Source organism: Schistocerca nitens, chromosome 4 (assembly GCF_023898315.1).
Source record: "Schistocerca nitens isolate TAMUIC-IGC-003100 chromosome 4, iqSchNite1.1, whole genome shotgun sequence".
NCBI lineage: Eukaryota > Metazoa > Arthropoda > Insecta > Orthoptera > Acrididae > Schistocerca > Schistocerca nitens.
In genome coordinates, this window is record NC_064617.1 from 206,266,904 (window position 1) to 206,290,301 (window position 23,398).

General features: G+C 37.2%; 1 protein-coding gene across 2 annotated transcripts; it reads right to left on the bottom strand.

Moving 5' to 3' along the window:
• Positions 1 to 332: 332 nt before the first annotated feature.
• LOC126251614 (ADP-ribosylation factor-like protein 3) lies at positions 333 to 23,398 on the bottom strand. 2 transcript variants are annotated; one of them, XM_049952154.1, is made up of 4 exons: positions 23,334 to 23,398; positions 12,682 to 12,942; positions 6,908 to 7,144; positions 333 to 1,926 (listed from the first exon to the last, which is right to left on the bottom strand). In XM_049952154.1, the coding sequence occupies exons 1-4, from the start codon at positions 23,379 to 23,381 to the stop codon at positions 1,885 to 1,887; spliced, it is 588 nt and encodes a 195-aa protein (XP_049808111.1). In that variant the 5' UTR covers positions 23,382 to 23,398; the 3' UTR covers positions 333 to 1,884. The 2 variants fall into 2 exon arrangements, with proteins under 2 accessions (XP_049808111.1, XP_049808112.1); XM_049952155.1 differs by lacking the exon at positions 23,334 to 23,398 and adding an exon at positions 23,131 to 23,286 and having other exon boundaries at positions 335 to 1,926.

A 23,398-nucleotide genomic window follows, 5' to 3' on the forward strand; every position in this document is an offset into this window, starting at 1 on the left:
ACTGAATGTTAACATAGAACAGTGCCACGAATGGTCACAGGTTTGTATGACTTACAGGAGGAGGTCACAGAAACATTAATAAAATGTGAATTGGAAGACTCTTGGTTATAAGACATAAATTATCTTGTAAAAGCCAGTTTACAAACTTTCAAGAACAGGTATTAAGAATCTAGAAAAGTTATTCAGCCCTCTATGTATCACTCATATTGGGATCATGAAAATGAGATTGTACAAATTAAAAAAGCTGCAGAGGCATGTAAGCAATCACTCCTGTTGCACCACTTAAACTGGATTTATCTCTGTTCTGAACATACCTTTTCATACTGTATGTTCACTAACAGCCTCAGGTAAGGAAAGTATACTACCAGCCCTCCTAATTGTTACATTTAAAGACGCTCAGGACTTTCACAACTTCATCACTACTGATCTTACCCTGGCGTTCACCAAAAATTATTTAAGTAAACCTAAGTCTGAATTGTTCCATTAGAACAAAAAATTATGTAAGAATAACAATGATAATGAGAACAGATATTCAGCAAAACCGCTTTATTACATCACATGTTCATATATAAATATTTGTATATCATATGAGATCATAGAGCTACTTTACATTTTTACTCATGAGAAAATAAACAATATCACAAGCAGTTTTGGACGGATGACTAGATAGTTTCTGTGCTCTAACAACTGCATTGTAAAGCAAATTTCATTCAGGAAAAAGATGCAAGGCACTGACAATATTTCTGCAATAAGCATCTGTCGTGTAATACTAGTTTACAGAAGACTGTAAACTGAGATTCTTCACATAAAATGGAAACATTCATAGAAATTAAAACTTCTTAAAAACTCTAACATGTGCAAGTCGTAATGATATAGATTCATTAAAAATATCTCTGGATAAAACTATAATGCTCAATAATTTTATCACTTGCTCTTTGATTGAAGACATTTGACCTAATTGTTAAACTACATAAATGTATTTTGTGATGAATAATTCATTAATTATGTGCTCTGACTTTCAAGAATTATCTCACTAAAATTTTAAATAATTAATGTAATGGATATGCTTTGAAGTTTGATTTTTTTTCCTCTCTTATTGTGAGGCACCTAGTCAGTTAAATGTATTCCAAGTTTAAAACTTGAAAGCATCAGGAGTTATCTTACACAATTAATGAGAACCTCCAATTTAAAATGGCAGACAAGGAAATGTTCATTACATCCACTGAATATGGTACTGTAATTACAAGGAGGACTATTACAGTGTCATGAGAGGAGTGATACACTAGATTAAAATTACAGTTCCCTTTGGAACTAGCACATTATTCAACTTTCACATAGTATGAAATTATTTCTCAGCTTTAGTGAACCCACACATAATGCATTGCAACATAAGATTTGTTCAAGTATATTACTAAGCACAAAAATTTGAAGAGTGAAGTCAATTATTCATCGCATGTCTAATGTTGGTCGACTTACATATTTTAAGCATTTCAATATTTTCGTTACATAACTGACCCCCCCCCCTCCCCCACCATACAATCATTTTGAAAGCAGATCTACAGTTTCTATCAAAATTAAATTAAAACTTCCCATTACAACAATGTGTTTTTTTAAATCTCAGCACATAACACTACATAATACCATTTCTTTAAACCTTGCTGAAAAACACAAAAATAAAATTCATTACGGGTACCAACAACTGGCTTACGACTAAAAGAAGGCACCTAAAACCTTTAATGGTCCACAACTCTTGGAACACTAAAACAATTAATCAAAAGTGAGATCTCAATTGCACTGAGGACTCATTCTCATGTGGCTGTTGTACTGACTCAATATTAAAACTGCGTATCAGTGTACCTGATGGATACATTTTAACTGGCAAAATTATTTCCTTTTGATGTTCTTACACACCCAATCCATTCCATCCTGAAAAGAAAAAAGGAGAGTAAGTGCAAAAAACATAGTTCCTGGTGATAAAAATACTTGGTAACCAATACAAATTAAACTGGAGTTTAAACAAAAGTAAATACAGTATGACATGATTTTTTTTCTACAACTGATTTCAGAAAACCATGAATGTTTCATATATTTATGAGCAATGTACTGAAGCAACCAGTCCTTATTCATGCTATAAAATTTATGTCTCTGCATATTTTCATGTCAATCTATGGAAGGTGCACATTCAAGTTATTTTATAAAACATATATGTCTAAGGCTGGGTGTACACCTGGCCATAGGTGGCACAGACAGTGCAGAGCAGAGTGACCTAGTTCTCTGCAGCACGTGCTTTCTAATGGTGAAGCGTCCTACCATATAAACCTGAGCATCTACACTGACTGTGCTAGGGTTGTGGCAGTGCTGCAGTTTCCTGTCTCTTGAATGGTGCAGTTGACTTGCTCTACAGCTAGCTGCTATGATGTTGGATGAATTGATAGGACTAGGGTGTAAAGAACCTCTTCTGTATGACACGAGCCATCCTGGTTCCATGAAGAACACACTCAAAGACTAAACAAGTGAAAGAAATACACTACTCACTTATAACAGCTGTGTTTCCTTGTAACTTAATAATGGCCACAATAAATCAAACAGTGCTGGTAAATAACATTAAAAGAAATTTAAATTAATACTGTCCTTTTCTGATACTTGCAACATGCCACAACATGATTCGTAAAGGGCTGATGAAATAATTTTTAAAGCTGTTTTTTGCTACAAAGGTATGCATCCTAGCTACAGTCCACGTGTGCTGCAATGGGCACAGCTGGATTTTAGGCTTTTCTCGAAGTTCTTCACTGTCTCTTTCTCCTTCCGATAACAGCAAATTTAATGACATGCAGTTGAGAAGTATACATGCAGCCTTTACCAAGTTGTCTACAGTCTCTACTTTAACTTTGACTCCTGAATAATCTAAACTGATCTGCCAGCAATCCAAAAGCACACTCAACCATTTGTCATGTTCGCAACAATCTATAATTGAAAATGTTGTTGCCCTGGTCTTCAAAACTTGCCGCTTTGTGAAAGATCACATTAAATCCTTAAACAATGGAAAAGACTCATACCCTCTAGAACAGGGCTAGCCACAGTATGCCAAACTTCACACCATGTGTGGGCCAAGCCCCAAGCTGTCACACTGCTTTGCTCGGTCCTTCTCATAAGTACACAGAAAAATGTGACATTTCATTCAGCATTGCGGTGTTGTATTGTTTGCTTGGCACAACACTCCGAGTTCACTATTTGCTCATGGCAAGAAGGACATTCACATGTCCAGTGGTTGTTTGCACAAAAAGAGGCAGTCTAATGATCTATCATTGCAATCCTTTAAAATAAATGGAAATGACAAAGGAGAGGGAGGAGAATCCTCAATTTGTGTAAGAGACAGGTTTGCGCATTTGCTATGAAACGACATTACAATATCTTGCAGAAAGAATTCCAATATTTAATTGATAATGAAAACGTGAAAATTACAATGATCAACAGATATATTCATTGTTTTGAACATCAAAAAGTACTTTGTGCTAAATTTGCAGGCCTGGAGGGCGTGAAGAAATTGGCGGTATGAACAGTAAAATTTCTGAAGTCGCGGGCATTATTTCATTGTCAGTTGATTTCAATGGAAATGAATGAAGAGTTAGGAGTCTTCATATATTACTGTAAAGTATGTTGGTTAAGTTAAGGGGCATACCTTGAACAATTTTTCGTTTTAAAACTGGATATTATTGAATTAATGAAGGAAAAAGGAATGCATTAACGAAAACTAGAACATCTGGAAAGGCTTGCAGATTTTAAGTGGATTGACCTCACACTGACTACAGTAAAACATTGCAAGGTAATTTCTTTTCGATTTGATGGTGATACATTTAAAAAAGAAAATCACATTGTAGAAGGGGCAGATTCTGGTAAAGACAGTCCAGTTCCCTAAGCTCACTTGCATTAAAGAAAATGTGAGGTTTGAAGACTTGGCTCTAAGCACTATGGAACTTAACATCTGAGGTCATCAGTCCCCTAGACTTACAGCTACTTAAACCTAACTAACTTAAGGACATCACACACATATACGCCTGAGGCAGGATTCGAATCTGCGACCGTAGCAGCAACGCAGTTCCAGACTGAAGCACCTGGAACCATTCGGTCACAGCGGCTGGCATTTGAAGAATTCATTGTGGCTCTGAAAGAGGTACAAGGATGGTTTTCTAAAGGTTTTGAGGACAATCTTACATCTTTTTTTCGAGTTGTTTTTTAGACCACTTGCCATTTCAGTTGAAAGTGCCCCTGCGCATATGCAGATATAAATGATTGACCTGTAAGGTAATTCCAGTTTTAATAACAAATATTTTTATGTTAAAATTGTCCAGCATGTCTACATTACTATCCTTATGTAAAATTTCCACGTTTCAGCACTTGAAGTCACGATATTTGGGCAAAAGACTTTTTTTTCAATTGTGAAACTACATCAGTCACCATAATGTGGCAGCTTGACTGCAAAAATTTGTGAAATTGTCTTCGTCTGTCCATATGTCGATAGTTTGTATAACATAAAAATTAATTATGTCTTCAGCATGCCAAAAATAATTAAAAATTTATTTTGTTTGTGATCTATATTGTTGAGAAATGTGAAATATAAAACCAACTCATATGCAGCTACCATTTAAATGTGGTGTGTTCACAGTTTTCCCCTCTTCTCCCTTCTTGTGCTCAGACAGTGTGATTTGGCGGTGGGGGAAATGTGAAGCAAGCCTGAGCACTTTGGCACTAGCCAAATTCTTGGCTTCCCCTGCCCTAGAACAAAAAACCAGCGAGTGCAAATTACAACTGTATAGTGAGACTCCTTTACAGACCAGCAGCTGCCCGTACATGTTGCATGTAAGGGCCTACGGTAGCTGTGTTGGCTGTCTGTGCCCCAGTATGTACTGTGTCGTGCTGTGCTGCCCTGCCCTACTGTGTGCTGACCTAGCTTCCTGCCCTGCACCAATACTATATGCCCAGGTTAATGATTGTTCTCAACACTGGCATTTTCTTCTTTCTTTTGAGGCATAGTACCTTACCTATTTAGATGGGACATTACAACAGTGAACAGACATGCAGTATGAGTCATGCGCAGGACTGGTGGAGTCAGATGCTTGAGTATGTAGTTTCTATGCAATCTGGTACAGGTCACAAGCTGACTGACATTCTCTGAGCTGCAGTCAAAATACTGTCATTTTTATTTGCAATTCTGTTTGTTTAATTTTCAAATTGTCTATTAATTAGTACTAATATTGTGCTTAGTTATGAGAGTGAATGAAGATGTGAATGTGAAATAATGTTTTATGTAAAGTTATTATGCTGTACACTGAAGTAATTGGTCATGTGAGGAATATTCGAGAACAATGTTTGTGTTACTAAATCGTACCGAGGAATTTGTTATAAATTATTTTGTCAGATTATGGTACTGGGAAATGAGATTATGGTGTTGGTATAGTAGTATTCTTAAAAGGGAGTTAATTTTATATTTGTGGGTTTTCAAACTTTATTTTGATCAGTTCTGTATATATGTGCAGGACTGAGTGGAATTGAAGCTGCTTTCCAAGTGGCTGCGCCGTTTCTCTGCCAATCAGAAATAAGCATATTCTTGTGTATTTTGGGGAACTAGAAACTTCTTTTGTGGAGAGAGATGAGTAGAGTCGGGGCTTGGATCTCATTGTAATCAGACCTACTGATATGTGCTCTGATGAAAATTATTAATATTGTGACATTTTGGTACCAAAATGTTTGAGAAGTGCTGTCAAGAGTTGAAGAGAGTTTGATTTAATGCACAGAGAGAAATTCAGAAGCTTTTGGAGACATTTTAAATAATTAAATTCATGTGGTATGTTGCTTACTTGCGAACATGAACATTTTGTTACATGAGATTGATTATAGCAACCTTTGAGTGAGCTATTCTAACAGAAACAATCTGTTTGTAAACTTTCTGGGAAATATCATTAATAATTACCATAAACTGGCTACAGTTATGAATTATGTGTGCTTTTTAGACTTTGTACAGCTTAGAATAAGGCCTGGTAGTAACTGGTGTATGCAAGCTTACTGTAATAGAGTGAAATGTTACGCACATAAATAGTTTCATTTAACTATTCCTTCCACCGACAAAATAATTTTTAGTGCGACTTGTGGTTACAAGGTGTACAGCTGCATTTTTCCTATAGCTTTTTCTGGCTGAGAACTGCAATTCAGTAACTTTAAGGAGGCATGCATTTGGGAAGAGATTCACCACAAAGTGAGTGGAACTTTGAAAACGCTCTACGCCGCCACACTTTCCATACGTATAGTTACTGAAATATTATGCAATATACTTGTTTACTAATCATATGTATGCATCTGTTTTGTATTCTCTAATTTATAAAATTAAGTTTATCTATGAACAACATAATACTTTGTGAATGTATAAAGCTGTTTTGTAGCTTGTTGTTTCTAAAATTAAGTTTATTTACAAACAACTTAATACTGCGCAAAATTGAATGCAACCTGTCAGTAAACGTTGTGCAAGGCGATAATGTGAAACAAAACTGGTTGTGGCATCCTGTTCCAATCAGACAGAAGTTACTCCATAGAAATCTCACTAGTAAAAGATGTGCAGACCGTGATTATGATGCATTCTATTAAAATTCTGGCAGACACACTTCTGAAAAAGGTGCTGAAAATGTGAGAGCTGAGAACAAATATCAGACCTGCTATTTGTTCATAGTAACAATCTAGATGTGCACTTTCCATACATAGACATGAAAACACCTGAAAACTGTAAAGGGTAATAAAATAAATTTGACAACATTAATAAGTGGTTGCTGCAATTTCTTGCTCAGTAAATAGAATATTGACTGAAAGACGCAGATACTGGCCTCGAGCACAAAGAGATGGAAAAACATCATATGCGCACCTTTATCCCCTCGCCAGTAGTGGCAGAGCAAGCTTGAATCTGCCAAGGACGATCTTTAATAGTATGCAGTCCTAGGCCTTCAGCAATTTCTGATGCTGGTAATGCATGGAGGAGATCTTGCTTATTGGCATAGACAAGTAATGGTACACCACAAAGCTTTTCTTCCATCAGCAGCTCTTCTAATTCCTGTCCAGTTTCTTCTAGGCGTTTACGATCGGCACTGTCAATGACATATATCTGGAGAGTAGAAAGGTATTAATAATGGTATGTATTTTTACCAAGTAACAAAGCAGTCAAGTGATAAACAAAATCTTAATATTTTAATAAAGCAATGCCACAGTGCTCTATCTATTTTGTGCAAGAGAGAACTAGATGTCAACTGATTGTGCACTCCTGGATCTTTACTACAAAGCCAGAGAGAATGGATCTACAATAACTACTGGGAGAAGTAAGGTTCACTACTGATTTTAAAATTGCTATTAAGATGTCTTCTTTCCAGTTGTTAGACAATACGAGGCTATTCCAAAAGACAGACACAGTTTAATTAATTTGCATTTCACATCATATGAAAATAACATGAACAGCCTACATACCAAAGGAAAGAGGAAGGTCAAAGATTTGTTTTGTTAACCACTAGCTGCGTAAATGGCTGCAAGAGCTGTGATAGTTGTGTAAACTAGGGTATTCGTGGCAATAGGTAGCTGTGAACAAGAGGCTATAATGCCGCAGGAAGTTTTCTGTGTTCTTAAGTTTGCAAGAAGTGAGTTGGCAGCTGCAGTGGAGTGGGCATTTTTTTCTCCGATTCGGTACTGAACCACCAACTAGGAAATGCATAAGCCATTGTTTAAGCAATTTCAACAAAGCTCTGCAAAGGAAAAAAGTCCTGGCTGACAAGGGTGTCTCAGAGTATAACATCAGCTGAATACAAGACAGTTTTGTTCATAGTCCATGTAAGTCAATCAATAGAGCTAGTATGGAACTAGGAATACATCAACCAACTGTATGGGGAGTTGTAAGACAGTGTTTACAATACTGCACAAGCCCTATTGCTTACAACTGGGGTAGGCCCTCCCTGAGAATGACAAACAATAGCGTACTAAATTTTGTGGTGATGCTTAAAAAGATGGAGGCTCACACATTTATACTGTCAAGGAGCTGTTTATGTCCCACCTTTACTAACAACCCATGGAACCGTGTCACTGTTGCTGGTGAACTCAGTAACACGAGACATGCTTCCTCGCATGGTGGACGAGTCTGGTTACCGCTTAGATATTTGCCCGGCAGCAAAGGTGGGAGGGCGGCATTGAATATTTATAACCTGTGGTTTGTGGGCTTTTTTCTTTTGTCTAAAACTTCCTCTTTTGACTGGTATGTGCACTGTTCATGTACAATTTACACATAATGAAATACAAATCAATTAAATTGGGTCAATCTTTTTCAATAACCCTGAATGCTGGTTAGTCAAATTTAGTAAAACTTCTAAAGGAGAAGTCTCTTTGAATGTTTTAGCATACAATTTGAGCATGGAGAAGCTCACATAGAGATAAGGAGTGGTTGTATTCCTCAGTACCCCTGGAACTGAAATCCCAATCGCAAACACCCCTCTCATGCATCACCTGATATTAATGGACACCTCAATCCTGGCTGCAGTCAGCCATAATAGCCATATGAAGTCTACAATTGTTCATGCAATACCTCCTGGTGTTGTTACGAGACACCTCTGAACTTTTACAGGTTTTTTTTGTGTTCATGAATGTCACCTGGACATTCTCCAATCAGCTTACCATATTGACTTGCGGATATGAATCCACTGATGGAGTTCACGAACTATGTCACACCCTCTTCTTATTATCTTTAGTTGTTCTTTACAAAGTTGAGAAGGTTGAGAACCGCTGCTGTAGAGCATGCTCAGCAGCCAAGCAGACAGTAAAAAAATGAAACATCTACAGTTGTCCTTATGATGCCATTTTTTGTGTAGCTACCAGTTTCGGCACTTGAATGCACTATCTTCTGGCTTTAGTTGACGCCGAAGGGGTTATCACGATTCATATATACGATGCATCAGTGGCCACCAACTGATTTACGCGGACTACCTGTAACTGTGATGTCTGTAGTAGTCTGCGTAAACCAGGTGTTCAATCGTGAAAACCCCTTCAGCATCAACGTAGGCCGAGAATGTTGCATTGAAGTGCTGAAACTGGTAGCTACACAATAAATGACATCATAACGGCGGCTGTAGGTGTTTCATTTTCTTGAAATAGTGAACAGCCATACTTCCCCAGACCTCCAGGCACAAGGACGGACATACAAAAAGGCAGATAGTTGCTCTGCGTCCATTCATGTACTCACTGTTTACTGGTAAATATTACCAAATAAAAAGCCATGTTGTGAACACATTAGTTGGTACACAGAATGTTTAGTTTCATGTATTATCCTGCCTTTGATGTTATACAATTTACCTGGGGTGGGGTTGGAGTTTAAGTGGTAGTGGGTGGATGCATGGAGCAGGTCTTACAGTGGGACTGGTTGGAACAATAGTAGCGGTATGAAATTTGGGGTGGACAGATAATGGTGTGGGAATGTCACATCGGTTGACAAGAGTGTTATGGAGGTAAGACAGGCAGCTAAAAACAAAAGTGGGATAGATGATCATATTTCAAGGTTTAACTCAAGAAAGTCATAGCCTTGGCAATGTAATGGTCTGAACCATTTGACACCCAAGTGGCAAACAGGGTGCCTCTGAGGTTTTTTAATATCTTCATATCTCTCTCTCTCCCCTCCCCCCTTTTTGATTTTTTTATTTTCCTTTTTAATTCTTCACAGTACTTTGGATTCTCCTACTCATTCATCTTCGCATCAGTCCGTCTTCAATTCACATTCTGTTCTGTCATCTCTGGACTGAAGCCGACATATTGATTACCAACATACTATATTTGAGCAGCTACTTTTTTGGACATCCCTCTTCATTCACCTTTGTCTCCTCTTGTCCTAACAACAGGTGGGTCCCTCTCATAACATCCAGTTCCCTAAAATTGTGCAGTAAGTGGACAAAAAATGGTGATATAATTGATATCGACATTACAGCTTGCGTTTTGTGGCAAAATACTCGCTAAACTGGCATCTCCATCCTAAATCAGCAGCACTGGAAACTGTTGTCCACAATAATCCTCCTCCATGATAATGTGCAGTCACATACTGCTTCACTGCCTGTACCACTGTAACACAGATTTCCATTGGGTAATTTTTGATCATTCATTCTACAGCCCCAGCCTCGTGGCTAGCAACTATTACCTCTTTCTGCACTTCACACAATTGCTCAGTGGACAATGGTTTGAAGATGATGATATCAAGACCACCATTGACAACAAGCTTAATCATAGGGACTTTGATGCAGACGCTATTACCACACATGGAAAGTGTTAAGAAGTGAATGACAATCATGTAGACATACACAGCTTTGTACGTAACTAAAACTACCAATAAGAGCTATTTCTAATGAATATATCTACTTTGGAACTGGACACTTCTTACCTTTCATGTATGCCTCATAACAGTTACAAAAGGTAGGAACAGTTTTTTCACTTTAAAACTATTACTAATACTACAATTTCTGAGGATAACTACTTGTAGCAAATTATTTGGTCATGTTTAAATGAGGTGAAAAGAGGAGTGGGAGTAAAGGCAGGCTGATGACAGGAGCAAGGTCAACATTGTGTGAGCAGACACAGATCTGTTGGAGGCAAAGTTTCTGTCTGCACAGTTTAGAGAAACTAATGTTGTAGAGAAGAACTCATATATCATGGTTGTAAACCAGCTGTAACAATCAACTGCTCTATGTTAGGCAGCATGCTACATAAGTGGATGATCCAATTGAGTTCCATCAGTTCAAAGTTCTCATTAACCTAGAGCTACAAATTCACATCATCAATAAAGCACATGCAATCTATGAACTAACTCCATTCTCTTGATAAGATATTCTTGCTCTGCCATTCAAAATTACTGCAGCCCATCTCCCAAAATGAAGTCTTTGTCCTCCAACAAACACAATGCTACTTGTTTTGCCTCATACTTCTGCTTTGGAATAACTCTTCTCACAATGGCTACAAAAGCCTCCAGCAAACATCATCATTGGTTCTCAGCTGTCAAATCCCATCTTGCTAACCTGCTCAAACTGTCAGGCCTAAAAACTTACATGCACAACCTAAGAAAATCCAGAACCCCAACAGATCCATACCACAATCATCAATCCATTCTCAGAAAATCACACTTGCGCATCAATCTTGCTGAGGCATTTGTAGATCACTATTACCCTCCCCACCTTGATCAAAACGGGATCTCATGTAATAGACTGTCAGTTTATGTAATAATTTTTTGCTTATTTCATTTATGCAGATTCTCATATGGTCTCACAAGGCTAAGTGGAAATCAGAAGTGGTCACTGGAAATCTAACTGAGGATTTCTGCAACAGGACCCATCTATACTAATCACCACCATTGGTATCAAGAACTACCTTCCCCAAAAATGAATCACACAAGACAGAAACACAGCATTCCACTATCCCAAATCATCATTCCCCAGGGATGATTCCTCTGCACGAGATTTGAAGGATATGGCTGAACACTTGGCACTCATCATGAAATGATTCTGTAGAAATTTTGATGCCTGAGGTACCAGCAAGGAAAGTAATAATTTATATGTGGGTAGCAGTCCTGTTCCTTTTCAGGAGAGGGGGTATTTACAAAAGTAAGAATCACATCCTCAAAACTGGGAATACCAATGACGTATGTGAACCCAGGGACTGGTCCAACTTCATGTACCACATTTGAGTTTTCCCCTGAGCTACATTCCACTTCAAAAGCTTTTGCTACATATCATCATGGTCCAGAGAGGCAGTCAGACTCCAAATAACAACAGCTACTTTCAGAGGTGTTGAGAAGTTGAGACTCGAAAGACCAATTGACAACAGCAAACTGTCATAATGATTTGGAAGAGGGGAAATAAAAGCACACACGAAGAAGGCTTTAATAATAATAATAATAATAATAATAATATGGTGTGAATAGGTAATTCACCATTCCACCTCACAAAGTCTCTCTTAGAATGAAGCAGTCTTCTTATGGAAGAGCTAAATACACAGGAAGTAAGTACTATACAATTCTGATTTCGTGCTTGGTAATGGAAATAAGAACAAAGAAAAATCAAGAAATCTACTAGCATAATTTGTTGATCTACAGAATGCCAACACTTGTCTTTAGCCTTAAGTTAACACTGTAAGAATCACAATCACAAAAGACATATATTATGTGACTGTTCATTGTTCACTATACTAAGCAAATCTCAATTCCACCATCTGTTATACGTCTGAGCCACTCAATGAGACACTGTAAGGACAGATATTCCTTTCTTATGTAAAAATCATGGATCAATACACAGGAATTTGTGTGCAGTGTAAACGCTGGAAGACTTCCATAAAGAATGACAGCCTGCAGAGAAATCATACAGCTATGTGTCAGTACTCTGCTATGAGAAATATATTTCATTAAATGTTCAGGACTTTTATTGATTAACTCTCAAGTATGTGTGTTTTCTTACAATAGGAGGGTGTACATCTGGAAGAAACACTGCACTGGTAAGGATAATTTGCCGACGAAAATTTAGCTGAAATTTTAGGCTGAAGTCAATTGCATATTGTGAATGTACATACACTTGTAAGTCTGCACATGCACATTTATATTTCATAGTTTATGTATAAATATCTAAATATATTACTCACCAAAACATCTGTATTTTCAAAGTAGTTTCGCCAATATGGCCTAATCTTTCGTTGTCCACCAATGTCCCAAACATTTAACTTAAAGCCTTCTGACTGAACGCTCTTTATGTTGAAACCTTGTGTTGGAGTGATGTGTGATATATCTTCAGATGCAAGTTTTTTGAGTAGCGTTGTTTTTCCAGCATTATCAAGGCCTAACAACAATAAGCGGAGTTCCTTCTCAGGAGAGGACTTGAGCTTCCGAAGAATTGAAAGCAAACCCTATATGCAACATGAAAAAACATAACGTATGAATTGTCTGTTCATACTTCATGTGATAAAAAAAGTAATATAGCTTATCCAACATTACCTATGTGGAAAGGTATTCTGTGAAGCTACCCACGTATTTTATAATAATTTACACTATTTAGTAAGCAATCATACGCACACTTACAACAAGTTCAACTAACAAATTTTTGACTCTTTGCTATTTACAGTTTTATCTCGAAAGTTCGGCAGTCAATAACCTGCCTTTTCCACTTACCATAACTTCCACATTTGGCAATGCCCTATACACATAAATATCATCAATTTGCACCCTAGTACAGATTTCGAAAAACTTCCACATATAGGTCTCCTACGGGAGAGAGAGAGAATGGTTGTACCAAATTGGTAATGCATCAGTAAAAATCCTGTCTGCCTTTATGCGACTTAAATTACAAATAATATTACCTTCTAATAATAATAATACGTATATTTGTAAGTGACATTAAATTAATATGTTGTTATACTTAAGAGAGCTGCAACCCCAACTACTGTTTTTATTCAGGAAATAACCTATTGTATAAAAATAATTCATTATGTTAACCATATCCTCAATGCCTATTAGTATGGCACATACAGTATTGTGGAGCACGCATTTTACCCTGTGTGACAGTATGCAATCTAATTTCAGCGAGATTGTTCACTGATCTATACCCGTAAATGTATTACGGCTTTGCATCTTGAGCAAGGTTAAATCAAACTATTTGTTTAGTATGTAAAGACATGCAACTTGAACATCACAGAGGATATCTGAACCAAGAAAAGCAGCTTATGAAGTTCAACTGCACATGTTACTAGCCAAGGTCAGTGAATGTCCTTTGATATTGTATACTCCACACGTGGGCAATGTTCGCACAGAATAGGGTCTGCCACACTGGCTGTAGCTGGGTAAAATGCAAACTTTCAGTTTCCAAACCAGCCATGATAAGCAACAATGCTGCAATTCAAACAAAAGCAAAAGGTAGAGCACTAGATCACTTGTCATCCTTTCATGGGTAGAATACTTCGGTAGAATAAGAAAAAGGAATCTCCTGTCAAGCAGATGAGCATCAATCCTTGTGGTCACATTTGTAATGCAGTATACGCAGCACTAGCAAAGATCAACTTGTGCATATGGGTAAGCTTATTAAGCAATGGGCATGAGATACATTGTGCAATAATATACAATTTTCTCTTATATGATACCATTATTGAAGCATCTTCAGTGTTTGCTTGTTTTTAGACAACACTCTAAAAGGAGAGATCATAGTATTAAAAATGTGGAGTGTGGTCTTCTTAAATAATACTATACTTAGTTTTTTGTTCAGTTGCACACACTGTTAGCAAGCCAAAGTTTCATAGTAAGGAATTTAAAAAAAAATCATTTGCTGAATCTTTGGCTGTTATCTGTTGCTAATCAGGTATACTTTTTCATTTATTTTTATATACATCAAGTTTTTAAACTGTGTCTTCAAATTAGTTGCCAGGTTGTTTGTGCCAGAATAATACTTATTTTCAGCAACCTAGAAAGGAATGAAAATTCTCAATGAAAACCTTTCTTGTATCCTGGCTACTTCAGTATTTTTTATTTTCACACCAAAACCACCATTCTCAAGTAAATGGACCGTTTATAAATGCACAAAAGCGAAGAACACAAAAGGAATTTGTTCATTAAACTCAATATAATGACACAACTTATTTTTTACTACAGCTACTTCACAGAACATATTATCTTGCAGCTTATGCTGTACTGTCCTAAAACATTATTCAACATATTATTGTCATTTATCTATATGCTAGTACTTTTGAAATATAACAAACCAGTGCAGTGGGCATTTAAGTGCAAAATAAGCTGAAGCAGAATTTCATCAATAAAATAGAAATATGAAGAGTCTATCTTAGTTTAAAATCCATCTTGGCACTGTGAAATATTACACACATTTTAGTTTAAAGTCAGTACACAAATAATTCAAACTATATACACACACGGCTTCCTACACACAAAATAATGTTTTTGGGGTATGGAGTAAGTTACCATTAGGGACTATAGGGTGGAAGGGAGATGAAAATAATAATAGAAATGTCAATATTGTTGTAGAGTCCAGTCTTTGGTATTGCTAAGCTAATGGATGATAGGACATTTACATGCAAAATTATTCAAGTAGAATGAAAACAAGTTTGTAGAAGCTTCTAGAAATTTACAGTAACAAACAGAACTGTAACTAACAACACTGGCACTTATAAATGAAAGTTGGAGAGGTTGAAAAGTAGGGGGATAGATGAGAAAGTAGATCATGCTAGCTAATATTTTATTGGGTACGTAATTGGTGGGCCTAGTGAGATCTGAGAAAATCATCATCAGAAAAGTTCGTATAGTTTATAATGGGATAAAGAGGAATATTTGATACAAGTCATCAGAAACATACGACAAACACCATAAATAATATGGTGACTATAATGTGATAGCAGTGGTGATTTTTTCAAACAGAAAGCTACATGTCAGTCTGTCACCACAATCAGGCTTTTTTATTACTTTCACATTCATTGATTTACCAACTCACAGCCAAACTGTCACCTTCCAAACTAACCTAGACCTCAGGCTAAGCTACACATCAGTCCGTCACAACCCCGTATTTATGCTTTCACATTCGTCGGCTTCACCAACTAACAGCAAAACTGTGAATATATGCATTACATCACAGCAGCCATTAACATTATGTCAATAGTCAAAACTGAGATAACTTATGTTCTGTTTTCCTCTTGACCCTTATAACGTACAATAAGAATTTTGTTGAGTACAATCCAGACAAGATGCTTATCAAGAGTAACAACAATTACATGGGCATAAAATCTGTAAGTGTCAGAATATTCATTCCAAGTAGGGTGTGAATCCTGGCATAAGTGAAATATATCTATAATATTGCATTACATATCTGTCTGAATTTCTGAGGATAACTGATATTATAGAATATATAATTATATTAGGATATATTCAAAAATCAATGAGTGGAGACACGCAAGTTCACACCAGTTTACAGAAAATTTTGCTGCAACAACACATTATTAAGCTAGAATCCCAAAAGTATCAGCTCTGTGTAGCTTTCAGAAAATTTCAGATTACATACTTAATTTTATGTCAGCCAAATCATGATAAACCCATTTTGCATGAAGCTTTCCTATTCTTTTTTATACACACACAAAGCCTCACTATTACATGTGACTTTATTTTAGTATGCTAAAACACAATTAAACATTGGAAACTCCAGGATAGAAACAAAATTAAATTTGATACATTACATAAAGCAACAAAGATAACGGAAAACTTCTGTGATAAAACAACAACTTATTTTGTAAAGAAGCCTGAAATATCTGTCGCTTTCTTTTAAATAAGACGATTTTTAGCAAGATCTGTACAAGTTTAATTTCTGTTAGCCTATTTATGATTTTTACTTTTTTTTTCTTTCTGCAACTGTAATTTCATGGAATGTCCAATATCCCTGCAAAAGTGATCCACAGATGAATAAACTACTACTACTGCTGCTACACAAATAATGAGAAGTGGACAGCCGCAAGCCCAATAAATATAAAAGAAATTTCACTTTGGAAGAATTTGTGAAATATAGACAGGAAAGAAGCACACAATCTGCCAGATGTAAATTAAAAATTTAATGTATATTGGAATGTACATATTCCAAGAAAAAAAAGTAAAAACAAATCAGGGAGACTAGGAACTCAGATGGACTTAAGTACGCTGTCGTCAAACAATCTCACACAAGGAAGATGCAGCAACAGTAAAGGACTACTGACCACTACTGACCAATCTCATAACTTATAAAAACTCACTGTTGAAAATATTGTAAGCAATCTCTCAGGTTTTCTTTGCATATTTGACTGATAGTGCACTTCTGGATTTTATGCATAAAATGGCTGAACATCTGGAAGCTCACCATCAAACACATTAAGTAGCAAACAGTTGGTATTTTTTAAAATTCTGCCCCATGAACAAGCAACTTTCAGATTAATAAATAATGTAAGGCAATCAATTATGATACATTACGTTAGTCTTATTCCCTGGATCAGATGTGGAAGGGTCTCTGGGATGTGTGAAGAATTCGAAGATGTAGACTTGATCGAAGTGTAATACAATAAAATGACATAACATTACAAAATGTCATTGTATTACAGTGTTAATGCTCATAAAATAAATTTGAAGAAGGTTTCTGATGATACTCTTTGATGGAGTAGGAGGGGTTGCCAAGAAGTTCTATAAGTGTTAAAGTCTACCACATTACTTACATGCCATTCAATATGTTTTGGCAAGATACTCAGCAGGCCTACATGTGTACCCATTTACCCGATTCCTTTCTGCACTAATGTTAACAACCTGAAGTCTTTGTAGAAGATGTTTCGGCCCTTGTGTTACATTTACACTTTGGTATTCCAAAAATACTATCCCTATAAGTTGAGTTTCCCATAAAAGATAATTCCATAACTTGTAAGTAATGGAAAAGAGCATTATAAACTAGTTCATCCACTGTTTAAGTCAGCTATAGCAATAACCATGGGTACTGCGAACATAACTGAATTACAGCACATCACTGCTTCTCTGCAGGAGGTCTTTCAATTAAGGTAATCTATCTGCAGTCTCAAAACTTAACACCTTTTCCTTCTTGTATATACTCTATTTGGCAAAAATGAAAGTTGTGAGTCCACCTGTCTCCTTTGACCCATAACTAAATATATGATGATGAGAATAATACCTTTCCAAAACAAATATTAACCCAAAGCTCAAGAACATAAAATTCTCTCTCTCTTTTTAAGGAACACCACTGGCATCATAAATTTTGGATCACCTACATAGATCAGATGAAGACCACAATAGCAGTAACCCCCTCACAACTTAAAAACCAAGTACCGCAAATTTCATTTGCTGTATAGTTCACAAGAAGCCCTCCATACCATGGACACACAAATAGCTCCAAAACCACAAATTTCACTAGCCTATATGGCAGTTAAAATGAAGCCAGTAGCACCAAAACACAACACATTCAAATCTTCAACTCCATTACACATTATCCAAACGTTCAATTATCCTGTCTATCTAAAATGAAATCCACAGTACAATGTGCCAGGAAGTTCCAAACCAAAACTCATGTACACAACAAATATAAAAAATGTAACCTAATCAACCACAGTTTACCCACAATACCTACCAACCATAATCCAACACAATTACCAAATACTAACAAGAAAAACCCTGAAATTCATGAAAATTTGCATCACCACCAATTTTGGCATACACAAACAATTATAAACATGAACACACATACCATACCTATCAAAATACAAAACAGATAAAAAAAACAAAAAAATACTTACCAACTACAGGCACCATTACATATACCTGGGTTAGTCAAATACACACGTACACACATGTACACCCCCCAACCCCCCCCCCCCCCAAAAAAAGCACTCAAACACCAAAAAACAAAAGAAAACAAAACTATTCACAATCATTCCAAATAACTGTAGGAACTTGATCATAGAGAACATACCTTTGCCCATTGGCCTTCTCATAAATGTATGACCGAGCAAGGTGGCGCAGTGGCTAGCACACTGGACTCGCATTTGGGAGGACGTCGGTTCAATCCAGTGTCCGGCCATCCTGATTTAGGTTTTCCGTGATTTCCCTAAATCGCTCCAGGCAAATACTGGGACGGTTCCTTTGAAAGGGCACGGTCGACTTCCTTCCCCGTCCTTCCCTAATCCGATGAGACCGATGGTCTCCTCCCCCAAACAACCCAACCCTAATAAATTTATGTTCATGCCATGACTGACAAAAAGAAATAAACAATATATATCTCCAACCATAAAATACATGTGGCATTACTAATTCCAAACACACATATGAATCCAGTAGCCACAATACCCAAAGTCAGAATAACTGATTAGCAAACTGGCACTAACTCCTCCAATGCAATTGCACATTTTATCCTTTTGATACATCCAGGTCCCAACTTTAAATGACTCACTAAATTACCTACCAAGCAACGGAAACATACAACACAAGTGAGCAGCGTTAAATACTACAACACGCCATAACTACAAAAACAACCCAAATCAAAAGCACCAAACCACAACAGAGTACAACACAGTTACATCAAGGGTCAAGTGGATGGGTGGAATCACAACTTTCAGCTGACCCAACTATTTTCAAAGCTTGTATAGTTCTTTGATAAGAACTACATTTTGTGTACTGATGCTTGTCAAAATTCATTCCCTTTGTTTTGAAAAATTTGATAATGATTCTCAATCAAGTGTCAAAAGTGTAACATGTTTTACTTCTTGTATTTCATTCTAGGAGTAAGCTATTTTTCTGGCTTGTGGAGCTAGTTCTGTGAAAAATCCGCATTTTATGCACCATGGCTTGTCAAAATTCAGTCCCTTTGTCTTGAACCATCTGTTGATTTTCCAAATATTTTACTAGCTGCCATTTCGGTAAGGGGATTTATTTTTTTTCCCATACTTGTATAATCAGCAAAAAGGGCAAAACCTTCATCTTAAATGACAAAACTTTCATATTCTGACAGAGCAAGTGGAATATCATTTATGTATATTTGAAACAGTAGAGTATTCCAAATAGAACCATGGAAGAGTATGTCTAAATATGTCAAACGATTAAATGCTTATACTTAACTGACTGACATGGACCCTATACACACTGTTATCTGCACACAGGATAAAAATCATGACCAACTGAGTCTACTGTTCCATTATATTTAACTTTTGTGTGAGGACATCATACACTACTGGCCATTAAAATTGCTACACCATGAAGGTGACATGCTACAGACGTGAAATTTAACCGACAGGAAGAAGATGCTGCGATATGCAAATCATTAGCTTTTCAGAGCATTCACACAAGGTTGGCGACACCTACAACATACTAACATGAGGAAAGTTTCCAACCGATTGCTCATACACAAACAGTAGTTGACCGGTGTTGAATGGTGAAACGTCGTTGTGATGCCTCGTCTAAACAGGAGATATGCGTATCAACACGTTTCCGACTTTGATAAAGGTCAGATAGTAGCCTATTGCGATTGGGGTTTGTCGTATAACAACATTGCTGCTCGGTTGGTCGAGATCCAATGACTGTTAGCAGAACATGGAATCGGTGAGTTCAGGAGGGTAATACAGAACGCCGTGCTGGATCCCAATGGCCTCTTATCACTAGCAGTCGAGATGATAGGCATCTTATCTGCATGGCTGTAACGGTTCGTGCAGCCACGTCTCGATCCCTGAGTCAATAGATGGGGATGTTTGCAAGACAACAACCATCTGCAGCAACAGTTCAACGACATTTGCTGCAGCAAGGACTATCAGCTCGGAGACCATGGCTGCGGTTACCCTTGACGCTGCCTCACAGACAGGAGCGCCTGCGATGGTGTACTCAATGACGAACCTGGGTGCATAAATGGCAAAAGTCATTTCTTCAGATGAATCCAGGTTCTGTTTACAGTATCATGATGGTCGCATCCGTGTTTGTAAACATCGCGGTGAACGCACATTGGAAGCGTGTATTCGTCATCGCCATACTGGCGTATCACCCGGTGTGATGGTATGGGGTGCCATTGGTTACACGTCTCGGTAACCTCTTGTTCGCACTGACAGCACACTGAACAGTGGATGTTACATTTCAGATGTGTTACGACCCGTGGCTCTACCCTTCATTCAGTCCCTGCAAAACCCTACATTTCAGCAGGATAATGCAGAACCGCACGTTGCAGGTCCTGTACGGGCCTTTCTGGATACAGAAAATGTTCAACTGCTGCCCTGTCCAGCACATTCTCCATATCTCTCACCAACTGCTAACATCTGGTCAATGGTGGCCAAGCAACTGGCTTGTCACAATACGCCAGTCACTACTCTTGATGAACTGTGGTATCGTATTGAAGCTGCATGGGCAACTGTACCTGTACATGCCATCCAAGCTCTGTTTGACTCAATGACCAAGCGTATCAAGGCCATTATTAAGGCCAGAGGTTGTCGTTCTGGGTACGAATTTCTCAGGATCTATGCACCCACACTGTGTGAAAATGTAATCACATGTCAGTTCTAGTATGATATATTTGTCCAATGAATACCCATTTATCATCTGCATTTCTTCATGGTGTAGCAATTTTAATGGCCAGTAGTGTAGTTTACAAATCAGAAATCACTTCAAAAGATAAGGAGTCTTGGTTTATTGGGTTTTTCTGCACTACACGCCTTTACAAAAGAACTGGCATGGTGAGGGGCACTGGTAATTCTTTACTAATATCTTGTATTCTTTATTGTAGACCTGCATGAGATACTGTGAGCCACAGTATCCTCATTATGATGGTTATATAACATTATGAAGGAGTCAACACAGCAGATTACTTCAATTTACATTATGCAAAATTTTGTCCTCCTTGCAGATGCCAGAAGTACAAAAATAAAAAGCAGTAATAGTCCTCTTACAGAATGAGCAGCCCCTGAAACGTCTGATATCAACTGTGTCAAGGTAAATAGTGAAGTATTATACCATGAAAAGACTAATACACACAGTGCAACACTTCTCATACGATACCAGACTGTCTAACTTACCTATTCAAACAATGAAATAAAAGAAACATTTCTTTTACTGAGCTCAGTTTAGGGACTATTAACAGATCATTCATTACCTCATCTATAAATCCATCACCCAAGACTTAATGAAGCATCTCAGTTGTTATATTTGCAATATTCATGACAACAACTACAGGTGATTAAAAAGGAAGAAATCAATGAACACTCCACATATATTTCTAGTCACTAGTTAGGTACAGAATTACTATTTGGGGAAACTTAACTGACGGAGACACCAGTTTAGGAATACAGAAGAATGTTACAAGAATCTACCTTGTGTCAAAAATCTTGCAGATTTCTCTTTAAAAAGCTTAGCATTTTGACAATTGTTCTGTAATCTTTTGGAAAAATGTCGTTTCATCAAAGGACATCAGTGGAGGAGGAGCAGCAGGAGGAGGAGGAGATCAGCATTTAACATCCCATCAATAACGAGCCATTAGAGGTAGCATATGCTCAGATTAGAGAAGGATGTGGAGGGAAATAGGCTGTACCCTTCCAAAGGAACCATCCCAGCATTTGCTTGGGGCTATTTAAGGAAATCACAGAAAATGTTAATCAGGATGCAGGTTTGAACCATTATCCTCCTGAATGCGAGTCCAGTGTGCTTAACCACTGTGCCTCTGCACTCAGAGGAGATCAGTGATTGACATATAGTGAACTTCCTCTTATTTCATACACATAGTTGGTTGTGACTGCAACGTAAAATGTGACTGTGTCTGGGAAAAAAGTTTCATAATAAATGCTCCTTCTAGGACGAAAGAAAATCTCTAGATTGACTTTGAGAGTTTAATTTTAGTACAGAGAGAAGTCACATAAATGAATTCCACAATCTCCCAGAGCATATGCAATGTCTTTGAGTAATATAGTGGAGTTAAAGAGTGAATTACTTATCACCTACAAGCAACTGCTTCAATCCAGTTAGATAGGCCTACATGACTGCTTCCTGGTGGTGAAATCAGAAAGTGGAGGAAGCATGAGAGATGAGGATTAAAACATTAAGCAATAAAATCTATGTAAAACTTCAGTGTCTTGTAAACATTTGATAACTGTATGAACACATATCATATATAGTCCGCAAAAATAAAGTCAAATTAGCGCTCTGTTGACAGCTAGGTAGGTCTGCTTTGTGGCGGAGCACAATCTCGGTTGACAAGGGCAGAAGAATTAGCTATGTTCTTACTGTAAAAACCATATCGCCATTAGTCTTCAAATCAAACAATCCAACTGGCTGAGCGTGAGTGCAGTACGTCAGACAATGCACTACCTTTATCGAAGATCAAAAAATTGGACTACTAAGGTCCATTATTATGCGTCCTTAACAAAAAAAATGTCGAGCAGAACATTCTCACTACCGCTATCACGAATCCTGTTGCTTCTATTACATAAAACAATACACATAAATGCGTAACAACTAATAACACGTACTAACTTCGTTTCGCGCTGTGAAAACTAAAACATTATATTTTCATATGGCTACAAAAAATATGATAATGTGGTACCATAACGAATACTTGCCATTTGTTTTTCTTTTATAATAATTTGTTAATATATTACATTTCCTTCTCCCGCTCGCATAAATAAACACAGCTCTGACGGAAACAAATTCTTCCCGGCGCTACAGTTGATAATCACGAGTGTAAACAACTAAGATGATATTCTCAACTATGATAATAATTGTGTCTACCCCGAAGTGGTATATCTTTGATCTTTGTACATACATCGTTGGTATAGTCTTGGTTAGGTCCCGTCAAAGTTGGGCGGGACATTTGAAGTAACGCACGGA

What these genes read in the sequence shown, in the direction of transcription:
- LOC126251614 (XM_049952154.1), bottom strand. Translation starts at nt 23,381, where the DNA reads ATGTCCCGCCCAACTTTGACGGGACCTAACCAAGACTATACCAACGAT. An exon ending in TTGAAAATACAGATGTTTTG is followed by an intron (nt 7,145 to 12,681) that starts GTGAGTAATATA and finishes TCTACTCTCCAG; the next exon opens with ATATATGTCATTGACAGTGC. An exon ending in CTACTGGCGAGGGGATAAAG is followed by an intron (nt 1,927 to 6,907) that starts GTGCGCATATGA and finishes TTTTCTTTTCAG; the next exon opens with GATGGAATGGATTGGGTGTG.